Here is a 12,638-nt window from a genome sequence, read left to right as displayed (position 1 = left end):
TTTCTTGCTCCTCTGATGCTGCCTGACCTGCTGTGTTCCTCCAGCTCCACACTGTGTTGACTCTGACTCCAGCATTTGCAGTTCTTGGTATCTTCCACTAGATACCTGCAATTGTTGCTTTTTGTACAGTTGTGAGCAACGGGGACTGTGGAAAAATAATCCTTTTGTACTTCTGATAATTTTATTGCTGGCCTTTTATTTATATTTTGGCAATTGCTGTTTTGTTTTAACATGGGCTATTCCCATCAAGAATGGAATTAAAACTATCAAAGTTCATTTTACTTAAAGCCATCTAGCAGAGGCAGGAGAATTTCATCTTAATTCTGTCTGAAAAATAGAAAAGGCACTGTTATCCTGTCCTACCTTGCCATTTAGTTCAAATTACTAGTGACTATTTTTTTCCATTGAATTGTCTGTCTTTGTTAGTCATATGTTAAATAGATATTACATTTTATTCCCTATGCAGGTATTCTTTGTGTAGCAGATCAGTGTTATGGCCTCAGAGAGTTGGCACTGAACTATTACCTTCTGAGTGATGAGTTGTTGTTGGCTTTATCCAGCGAGAAGCATGTTCATCTGGAACATCTTCGCATTGATGTGGTCAGTGAGAACCCTGGACAGACACAGTTCCACAGTATCAAAAAGAGTAGCTGGGATGCTCTTGTGAACCATTCTCCAAAAGTCAACATTGTCATGTATTTCTTTCTATATGAAGAAGAATTTGACCCATTTTTCCGTGATGAAACTCCAGTCACACACATCTATTTTGGTCGTGCAGTCAGTAAAGAACTGTTGGGTCGTATTGGAATGAACTGCCCAAGACTGATCGAACTGGTAGTCTGTGCAAATGGTCTTCAGCCTCTGGATGATGAATTGATTTGCATTGCAGAACGTTGCAAAAATCTAACTGCAATGGGTCTGGGTGAATGTGAGGTTTCATGCAGTGCATTTGTGGAGTTTGTGAAAATGTGTGGAGGGCGGCTGACTCAGCTGTCCATTATGGAGGAGGTACTAATACCAGATCAGAAATATAACTTGGAGCAAATCCACTGGGAAGTTTCCAAGTATCTGGGAAGAGTATGGTTCCCAGATATGATGCCCACCTGGTAGATTGTTTTGCGGATTAATTAAATTATGAGAATGAGGAGCACAGCAAGATTGAAGGGGTAGTTCATAATGATTTTAACAATGAGTAAAGCATGCAGATTATGGTAAACCATAATACAGACTTAAAATTAACACAACTAAACATTTACAAAATCTAATGTTTATTTGAATGCACTTTTACATCCAACTTGTCAGGAATCAAATATTAACTACACTAATTGTTACTGTAAATATAATTGCATACAAGTTGTATCTTGACATTTCAAAGCATGAAGTATTGGCTTCTTTTTACCTAATTGCGTCTGGGTTCTTCTTATGGACTAGACTGACTGAGTAAAGATTGTTACTGAAGAATGCACATTTTCACTAATCATAGAAGCAAATTGAATATTGTATAGTAATCAAATGTAGCGCAAGAGGGAGAATGAGCTTCAACAAACTGATAACTAAATGAACTATTATTAATTTCTAACAGGTATCCAATAAATCTCCTTTTTAAATATATAGAGGTTTCACATGAAGCTGGGTGATCTTTAACTGGATTGACCTGCCAGAGGGGAGGGCTTAGATTGCAAGGAATCACAGCAGGGATCCAGCTGGGAGGTTGAGGTCCGGAGAGGAAAGAGTGGTGGTTAGAGGCCTCATGTACAGAGTGTTGGGATCCTGAGTTTGGGAGGGTAGTGGGTGCAGTTTTGGATGTGTTTGTCAAAAGCCTCAGTAACGATAGGCTGGTGCAAGAGGAAGACACCACAGTACAGCCATATGCCTTGTAAGGGAGTTTGAAGGACTGAGCAAAGTATTAGGTGGTGTTGCATGTGAGAATTCAGCAATCTTGTTTAGGGTGGAGTGGTCAGTGTCGTCCTTTGGGGAGGGGTCGTATATTCAGAGACTTGAGTGGGGTTTGGGGGCCTGGGAAAAGCTGAGAAATTGGAGAGCATTTAGAAGGATTGTGGTGAGGGTGGGTAGATTGACAAGCATATTGAATCCTGCAGGTAGGTGCAAAGGTCTTTTCATTTCCTGATCCAGCAGTCCCTCACCAGAGTTTAGCTGATTGGTTTTCCACACTTAACCCATGAGGCATGCAATTAATACCATCCCCTCACTCTTGATGCCCAACTCCAATCAAGCCCTTTCATTTATAATGCGAACTTTAAATAAAATTTAACCATGTATCATCGAAACCTGCCAGCTTTTAGGAATTTAAGACTCCTTTCAATGAAGTAGATAGGTTTTGTCCAAGTCTACTTGGGATGGCTGAGATATAATGATTCTTTTAATTCTCCACAGCATTATTTCAAGCTGTGTGTTTGCATATAAGCAATAGTATACTTAGTAAAACGTACTAGATGATACAAAAAGGAAACCAATCTGAAGAACTAAAACTCTATTGTATTTTGGAAAATGTGCACTAGATATCTTCTTCAGACTGAGTATCCTGAAATAACTGGTTGAGTTTATATATTTTAAGCTAGAGAGCAATTTTTAAAAAGAATTCGAGATGAGCATTGTCCTATTGTGGAATCTTAGTTATGTTGTTGCGTGCTAAACATGTCAGTTAAACCTTGAGGTGATTTGTATCCTGGTTTCAACTTCAAAATAAACTGCAGTGTTTACAAAGATTACCTTTAGACAACTTTTAGTATATTGACTTTTGGTGCAAATATCCAAAATTGGAAATATTGTTCACCTGAGTTGAACAACCCTATTTACATGTGTTGAATAGTTATGTGCTAAGTTGATATTATCTTGCATGCCTATAAACCTGGTAAATATCTGGATTTCAGCTCCATCGTAAGAATGCAATTTGGAAGTGTATAGAAACCGATAAATAACTTAGTGGGTGAAATAGAAATCAGTCATTTCTGTGGGGCAGCACCAAAGTTGTAATGCCTGCAGTTGCTATATGTTGGAGTTTTGATTTAAAGTAACTACAGTGTAGTTGACAACTATTACTAAATGCTGTGGCACCTGATATGAAAATTGATTCAAATAAGATGATTAAACTGAACTTTGAAAACATTATATGAAAACAAAACATTTAGGAATTGATTTGTAATAAGATGTTTTAATTTTTTTTTGGAGCTGGCAAATTTGTTGTTTCCTGTTTGCAAGAATCTATCTCAAATTTTACTCCAAAGTAAATCTGATAGTTTAATTACTTCCCTGCATACCCACTACCCTCCAGCACAAAACAGATATTAGTAACCTATTTAAAATTCAGTGTGTCTAGGACATGTAATATTGATGCTGGTCCAGTTTAAATGAATGCCTGATTCATGGCATCAATGACTTTTCAACTTGTTGTATCTCTGGCCAATAATAGTTTAAATTTGGTACAGTTCACATTCGTGGACTTGCTGGAATTTGAAAAGTTGGAGCCAGACTGCTGTACAGAACATTAAAATATTAGTTCTGATGTAAGATCATGACCTGTTTTTATTAAAATAGCAAGTACATCATACCCAGTTACAGTGGTGCAGTGAAGTCTGTATAATGATGTAGGTTCCACAAGTGACTTGGATTTTTTGTCAATTCAACTTTTATTCTCTGTGTTTCAGAAGCACAACAGTAAGCTTTAAAGAATTGTACATAAAATCATTGTTTATTGATGTTGAGGCACAAAGAATTTTATGTGCTACAAGAGCAAAGTTGAAGATGTTGTAATACTGCTGATTGTGAAGAATGAATCAGCAGTTTTACAATATACATAAAATTAATTTCCTAATTGATTTATTACGCACTAAAAGCGGCATATTTTTTCTCACAGTTAGGCTTTCCATTTCTTTTGTAATGTGGATGAACCCTTGTTTCTGATTGTTACTGTGCAGGAAGGCTTAACTTTGATTTGAAAATCCCATTCCTAAAGACATTTTTGGAAATTATAGAAAACAAAAATAATTTAAGTGACTTTACATTCAGATCCATTTTTCAAAAAACAAGATGTATTCAGTACCAAATAGTTCTGTTGGTGATCTAGATGCGTTTAGACGTCTAGATTAACAATAAAGCATTTTCTTGAAAGTTGTAATGTTTATACTTTTGGTCATCAAGTCTTACAAAGCATATTTTATGTATTTTCTTACTGTGATATAAAGTTCGGATATTTAAAGGTGAATGTTTTTACTGTGCAGTTGTTTGCTACAGGTAACCAAACACACATTAGAAATTTAGAGTACTCAAGATCATTAAAGAAAATTTGTTGTTCCACTTTCTAGTGTATTTATTTATTCAAGAGTACATTGGTGGCATTCAATATGATTTTGGGTTGACTTCAATTATAATTATCATTAACTAAGGTCTTATAATTATAGGTATTTTCTAATTCGCCTATTCAGATTTATTATGACACACCTCTGGAGCAGGTGGAACTTGAACCTGGAGCTCATTATCATTATGCCTCAAGAGCCCTAATAGGCCTTACAATTGTAGATTGAGTTTTGAGAGAGCCATTCAAAGGGTTACTGGTCCTAAATGGTTGCAAGATTGTTTGCAGTTACCAATAAGTTTAAAAAATTTACAGAATTTAAATTTTTCATAAACAGTATGAGAGAAATAATACTTAAAACAGTTGTTTAGTCAGTCCGCTTTGGATTCCAGTTTGTGACAGTGGGTGACTGGACACAGGTCTCTCAGTCTCTTATGTTGACTGAAATTCTCTTTCAATCTTCAGTTTTTGCTGTTATGGTTTAATTTTGTAACTTAACTTACATATTAAAGAATTGCTGTATCTTTTGAATAAAAGTGTTTAAGTCCAAAGCATTTTCACATTTGTTCGCCTAAGTTCACATGAACTTGAGCTGTAAAAGCAACCTTAAAACTGCAAGTTTATTCAGCTGGCACAGGCACAGTGGGCTGAATGTCTCTTTCTGTGCTGTATGCATTTGATGGTTACTTTTGGCTGTATGGCTTTCTTGCAGAAACTGTTCGACATCTCTACACACTAAAATCAAGTATGATTTAAGTGCTGACTTGATCAAGTCAAAATGGTAAATTATTGAAAAATAATACTACACTTCCACTTCCTGTCATGTGACATTGCATTTTTTTTGAAAAAGGAATGTAAGTGGAAGGTAGGTCTGTCAAACTCTAATGCAGACATTCTAAGCTGGGTTTGGGGAAGACAAACCTCTCTTTGAAACAGTTACTATTCAGCAATACACTGGAAATGGCTGAAATGAGCTAACTGGCTGGAATGATGGATTAATGCACTCTTTCCATACCTTAACTTTGTTTCAAATGTAGCCCACAGATGAAATAAGTGTTTTAGTTGGGGGGGGGTAAAGACTCAAGGCAGCTCAAGGGTTCATGCTCAGAGTCTGCTGGGATTCTTCTTTTGGCCTGTCAGGACTTGCTATTCCTTGATTTTTCCTCCAAACACTTTCACTTCCTTGTAGTGGTACAGGGTGGCTATTTCACACTTAAATTAATAAAGCAGAGGCTTTTTAAGAAGCACAGCTTTCAGCAGCCTGAAAGATCAAATAAAATGGTTATCATCAAACTTGAGATACTTTTTATTGCAGAGGAAAATATCTCCTTCACCAGGATTAAATGGCGTATACCAAAATATTCACCCTCCCAAGCTGCATGGTAGTCAATGACATAGTTGTTACCTGACAGATGGTCTATGGACTAGTGATTGTCTTAATAACTAATCAGCTACTTACTGTCAGTCAAAACATTCTTCGTACGCAGTCCTTGCCTCTAACCTGTCTGAAAACTAGGCTTCCACTACTGTTTGAGCAAACAGAATTTAAATAGTGATTAAAATGAATGGTAGGTTACTTGTATTTTTTTCAAAAAGTGAACAATCTTTCAACAAGCTTTGATTTTTAAAACTGATCCTTTCCCAATTCAGTCTGCAATCAAAAATGTAGAAAAATTGAAAGACAGGGTCTGTATAGGCAAAGTTCTGTCCTCTGCAGACAGAAAGAACACAGCCGGGTAATACATTATTTTCAATTAAACAGAAGTGTCTGTAACAAAAATTCCCTACAGTGCTCCATACAACAACACTGAACCAAAATCCATTTGCCTTTAGTATATTTGAACACAAGCTTGTGGGAATAACCATTTTGTGATAAATTGTCTGCAGTAATCCTTCAACCAATGAGTTCACTGACCAATCAATTAACATTTTGTTTTCTTGTTCTCTTTCAAGATTTGGTATTCCTCAGTTTGTCATGAGGAGTGAAGAATGAACAGCATTAACGGTGTCTATTTTCTCAGCAGTTTCCAATGGATCAAATGTTCCCTTGTGTTAAAAGTAGGATGGTATCTCATAAAAACCAAAAGAACTGCAAATGCTGTAAATCAGGAACAAAAACAGAAGTTGCTCAATGTTCTGAGGAAGGGTCACCGGATCTGAAACATTAACTCTGATTTTCTCTTCACAGATGCCAGACCTGCTGAGCTTTTCCAGCAACTTCTGTTTTTGTTCAGGAAGGTATCTCATACGGCCAATAGAAAAGCAGCTCAGAATTCGGGCAACAATTGTCCTCATTGGCAGAGAACCAATGAGTCATGAAACAAGCAACCTTGACTGGAATTCAAGACAGAACCAGACAGATTCATGTCATAGTGAAGATTCAGTTTTGAAAATATGGCAAGGCAATACTATAGATAAGTGAGAAGTCACATGACACCAGGTTATAGTTCAAAAGGTTTATTTGAAATCACAAGCTTTCGAAGTGATACCCCTTCATCGGGTAAAGAGAGAGAGAAGCGTACAGAACACAGAATTTATGGGCAGAGATCAAAAGACCATACAAATGGTGTGAGTGGAGTGCCGAATAATAAGTCCCTGCTGGTGATTCGAAATGTTAGATGGTGTGAGTAAAGTGTCAACAGCTGAATAACAAGCAAAGGGATGATTTATAATCTGATTAAATGAGGCAGAGAGATAATTACAAAACATTAAAAATGAGGTGGTGCTGGACACAAACCAAATGACTGGAATAACATAAGTACAAGAGTTGCATGCCAGGGGTCTAACCAAAGTCATATGTAATCCAAAGTATACAAACTAATTAAGGTAGAGAGATCATACGAATTTATCCAGGTGCTGATGACAAAACAGGCAGTAAGATTTTCAGATATAGTGTGGTGGTTTACATGTAGCGCAATATGAACTGAAGATCTCTGGTGAGGCCGTTTTCATTGGTAGGGAACTTAGCTATCAGCTTCTGTGTTGTATATCTCTAAGGCCACCATGGAGGACATTTACTCAAAGATCGGAGGCTGAATGTCCTTGACTGCTGAAGTGTTCTCCGACTGGAAAGGAACATTGCTGCATGGCAATTGTTGCGTGGTGTCCATACATCTGTTGTTGCAGCGTCTGCATGGTTTCGCCAATGTACCACGCTTTAGGGCTTCCTTTCCTGCAGCGTATGAGATAGACAACATTGGTCAAGTCACATAGGTCTCTGCCGTGTACTTTGTGGGTGGTTGTTCCCACGTGTGATGGTAGTGTCCACGTCAATGATCTGACCTGTCTTGCAGAGGTTGCCATGGCAGGGATGTGTGGTGTTGTGGTCAATGTTCTCTTGAAGTCTGGGTAGTTGGTCCATTTAAGGTTTGGCAGTTGTTTGAAGAAGAGAAGTGGAGGTATGGGGACAATCTTGGTGAGACGCTCGTCATCATCGATGATGTGTTGAATGCTGTGAAGATCATGGCGTAGTTTCTGTGCTCTGGAGAAGTACTGGATGATGAAGGATACTCTCTCGGTTGTATCCTGTGTCTGTCTTCTGAGGAGGTCATTGCAGTTTTTCCACTGTGGCACGTTGGAACTGGTGATCGATGAGTTGAGCATCGTATCCCATTCTTATGAGGGCATCCATCAAAATCTTTAGGTGCCTGTCATGTTCCTCCTAATTTGAGCAGATCCTGTGTATGCGCAGGGGATGGCTTCTTTAATATGTTTAGAATGGAAGCTAGAGAAGTGCAGCATTGTGAGGTTACCTGTGGGCTTGCGGTAGAGTGAGATACTGTGGTGGCTGTCATGATGGGGATACATGTTTTTGTCCAAAAATGAGACTGATTCTGAAGAGTAGCTCATGGTAAGTCTGATGGTGGGATGAAATTTATTGATATCATTATGTGGTCGGTTCAGTGATTCCTCGCCATGAGTCCAAAGGAAGAAATCTCGAAGGAGATCATGCATATCGTCACATACATCAAGTTTTTGCAGATCTTTAAGAAAGCAGAGAAGATCCCGAAAGAACTCCATATCATAAGCCCACTCAAGTCGACCTACAACACAGGCTACACTGAGAGACTTTGCGTTTGCACCTCTCGCACACTCCTCAATCATCTTGTACAACAACTCTACAACAGATAGTGTAACCTTGAAATCGAGATAGAGTCCATATTCTCAGCTTGCTCTCAGCTATGACACACTACCAAGCAGACAAGGCAACGGAACTACACCACCTACATCCACACCAAAAACAAGAAATTGGAGAAACTTGGTGTCACCTCCAGCAGTAACCAAGCCTCCCCTGGTATGACAGTTGAAGCCAGTACCACCACAGAGAAATCCATCATCAACTTGTCTGACCACACTATTTGACTGAATGAAATTAAAGATCTCAACCGAGGACTCAATTTCTGTCCCACTACCAAAATGAACCCCCTTGGACTTGCGGCAGACGCAGAGGAATTCATCAGATGAATGAGGCTCCAGGAATTCTTCCACAAGCCCCAATATGTCAGCAGTGAGACAACCAACGAACCAGAACAGCTGACCAGAAATCCACGTTGCAGCGACTAAAGAAGAAAGAGTCGAATTGGACCCCTCCAGAAGGCTGGAGTTACATGTATGCACAAGCCGTCAGGAGATGTGTTAATGCCAGATTCATCAGCTGTGCTCACAAGATAGCGCAGAACATTACCCAAGCACAACACAATGCCATTCATGCTCCCAAGACTAATCGCAACATTGTTATCAAACCAGCAGACAAAGGAGGAGCCATCGTCATATAGAACAGAATGGACAACTGCAAAGAAGCATACCGACAACTGAACAACCAGGAACACTACAGACAATTACCTGCCAATCTGACCAAAGAATGCATTCATCAACTCAAGACTGATCAAGACCTTTGATCCAGACCTTCAGAGTATCCTACACACTCTCACCCCTATGCATATTTCTCGCATAGGAGACTTTTCCTGCCTTCTGAAGATACACAAAACCATCCTACCTGGACGTCCCATCATATCAGGCAATAGGACCCTGTGTGAGAACCTCTCTGGCTATTTCGAGGGCATCTTGGAACTCATTGTATGAGGAACCCCAGCTTCTGTCGCGACACAACAGATTTATTACAGAAACTCAGCACCCTCGGAGCAGTTGAACCAGGAACCCTTCTCGTCACAATGGGCGTTTCAGCACTGTACACCAGCATCCCCCACGATGACAGCATTGCTGCAAAGCCTTAGTACTCAATAGCAACAACTGCCACTTTACAGATGCTTTCCTCCAACTCATCCGCTTCATCCTCAAACACAACATCTTCACCTTCGACAACCAGTTCTTCATCCAGACACACGGAACAGCCACGGGAACCAAATTTGAAAGCTAATATGCCAATATTTTCATGCACAGGTTCGAGCAAGACTCCTTTGCTGCGCAGGACCTCCGACCAATGCTTAACATCAGACAGACTGATGACATTTTCTTCCTTTGGACACATGACGAGGAATCACTAATACGACTACGTAACAATATCAATAAATTTCATCCCACCATCAGACTTATCATGGACTCCTCTTTAGAATCAGTCTCATTCTTGAACACACGCATCTCCATCAAGGACGGGCACCTCAGTACCTCACTCTACCACAACCTCATGGATAACTTCATGATGCTGCACTTCTCTAGCTTCCACCCTAAACATGTTAAAGCAGCCATCTCCTATGGACAAGCCCTATGCAAACACAGGATCTGCTCAGATGAGGAACGTGACGGACACCTAAAGATTTTAAAGTTTTGTACTTATGTCTCTCTCATTTAATCAGATTATAGGTCATCCACTTGCTTGTTATTCAGTTGTCGACACTTCACATACACCATCTAACATTTCGAATCACCAGCAGGACTTATTATTCAGCACTCCAGTCACACCATTTGTATGGTCTTTTGATCTCTCTGCCCTTGATCTCTCTCTGCCCATAAATTATGTGTTCTGTGCTTTTCTCTCACTTCAGCTGATGAAGGGGCTACACTCTGAAAGCTTATGATTTCAAATAAACCTGTTGGACTATAACCTGGTGTTATGTGATTTCTGACTTTGTCCACCTCAGTCCAACACCGGCACCTCCATATTATGGACAAGTGAGTTAGCCCAAGTGTTTCATCTTGCCTGAAACTGTTAACATACATCTGCTGACACTAAGATCTCATGTACAAGGTATTCATCCTTCTAACTCTTACCTATGGCTTTAAAACTAGACCTTTGTGTAAAAGCCACTTCAAGAATGTTGAAGTATAGTCAATGCTGTTTGAAATGGCTTCTCTGCATCAGCTGGGAGGACAAACATGCTAACAGCAGTGTCTTTGAAGAGATCAATAGCAGCATCTTTGAGGCCATGATCATCCAAAACCAACTCCACTGAGTCAGCCATGTACTTAGGATTCTTGAATTCTGACTGCTAGGGCAGATCTTCACTCAGCTCAAGGAAGGCACTCAAACAAGAGAAGGGCAACTGAAGCATTTCAAAGATTCTCTCAGGCATCCTTCAAGACACGCAAAATTGAGAAACAAATTTGTAAGGAGATTTCAGTTATCTGTGAGAATAATGTGATGGTTATGGAAGGGGATTTTAATTTTCCAAACATAGACTGTTACTGCCATAATGTTAAGGGCTTGGATGGAGTAGAATTTGTTAAGTGTGCACAAGAAAATTTTCTGAGTCAGTATGTGGATGTACCTAAGAACAAAGAGCAATGAAAATTACAGCACAGGAACAGGACCTTCGGCCCTCCAAGCCTGCGCCGATCCAGATCCTCTATCTAAACCTGTCACCTATTTTCCAAGGATCTGTATCCCTCTGCTCCCTGCCCATTCATGTATCTGTCTAGATACATCTTAAATGACACTATCGTGCCTGCCTCTACCACCTCCGCTGGCAACACGTTCCAGGCACCCACCACCCTCTGTGTAAAGAACTTTCCATGCATATCTCCCTGAAACTTTTCCCCTCTCACCTTGAAATCGTGACCCCTAGTAATTGAGTCCCCCACTCTGGGAAAAAGCTTCTTGCTATCCACCCTGTCTACACCTCTCATGATTTTGTAGACCTCAATAGGTCCCCCCTCAACCTCCGTCTTTCTAATGTAAATAATCCTAATCTACTCACCCTCTCTTCATAGCTGGTGTCCTCCATACCAGGCAACATCCTGATGAACCTCCTCTGTACCATCTCCAAAGCATCCACATCCTTTTGGTAATGTGGCGACCAAAACTGTATGCAGTATTCCAAATGCGGTCGAACCAACTGCCTACTAAAGAAGGTGCAAAACTCAACATACTCTTGGGAAATAAAGCAGGGCAGGTGACCAAGGTGTCAGTGGGGGAGCATTTTGTGGCCAGTGATCATAATTCTATTAGTCTTAAAATAGTGATGGAAAAGGACAGACTGGATTTAAAAGTTAAGAGTTCTAAATTGGAATAAGGTGAACTTTGACAGTTTTAAGCAAGAACTTTCATAAGTTGTTTGGGGGCAGATGTTCGCAGGTAAGGGGATGGCTGGAAAATTGAAAGCCTTCAAAAATGAAACAATGAGAGTCCAGAGACAGTATGTTCCTGTTAGGGTGAAGGGCAAGACTAATCTGTGTAGGGAATGCTGGATGACCAGAGAAAATGAGGTTTTGGTCAAGAAAAGGAACGAAGCATATGTCAGGTATAGACAGCAGGGTAACTAGGGAAAGAACAGGGCCCCTTAAAGATCATGTGTGGAACTGCACGAGATGGGTAAGATACTAAACAAGTAATTCATATCAGTGTTTACTATGGACAAGGATACAGAAGATAGAGAATGTGGAGAAATAAATAAAGACACATTATAGAGGAGGAGGTGCTGAACGTCGTAAAACCAGTAAAGATGGATAAATTCCTGGGACCTGATCAGTGTGCCCTAGAACTCTGTGGAAAAGCTAAGGAAGTGATTGCTGGGCCCCTTGCTGAGATATTTGTATCATTGATAGCCACAAGTGGAGTGCTGGAGGATTGGAGGTTGGCTAATATTGTGCCGCTATTTAAGCAAGGTGCTAAGGAAAAGTGAACTATAGACCAGTGAGCCTGACACCAGTGGTGGGCAAGTTGTTGGAGGGAATCCTGAGAGACAGGATTTCCATGTATTTGGAAAGGCAAGGATTGCTTAGGGATAGTCAGCATGGCTTTGCGCGTTGGAAATCATGTCTCGCTAATTTGATTGAGTTTTTTGAAAAAGTGACGAAGAAGTTTGATGAAGGCAGAGTGGTGAATGTGCTCTATATGGACTTCAGTAAGGCATTCAACAAGGTTCCTCAT

General features: G+C 39.9%; 1 protein-coding gene across 1 annotated transcript in view; it reads left to right on the top strand.

Annotated features, from left to right (window-relative positions):
* The window catches only part of LOC109931287 (F-box/LRR-repeat protein 3-like), a 17,140-nt gene extending 12,826 nt beyond the window's left edge, over nucleotides 1-4,314 (top strand). Inside the window, exon 4 of the mRNA XM_020530612.2 lies at nucleotides 467-4,314. Within this exon, the coding sequence (XP_020386201.1) occupies nucleotides 467-1,110 (644 nt within the window). The 3' untranslated portion in view covers nucleotides 1,111-4,314. The remainder of the gene's footprint in view (nucleotides 1-466) is intronic.
* Nucleotides 4,315-12,638: the final 8,324 nt, after the last annotated feature.

The sequence above is a fragment of the Rhincodon typus genome, chromosome 12 (assembly GCF_021869965.1).
Source record: "Rhincodon typus isolate 14 chromosome 12, sRhiTyp1.1, whole genome shotgun sequence".
NCBI classification, from domain to species: domain Eukaryota; kingdom Metazoa; phylum Chordata; class Chondrichthyes; order Orectolobiformes; family Rhincodontidae; genus Rhincodon; species Rhincodon typus.
Note: the sequence above shows the minus strand (reverse complement) of the source record. Positions and strands in the feature narration are given on the sequence as shown.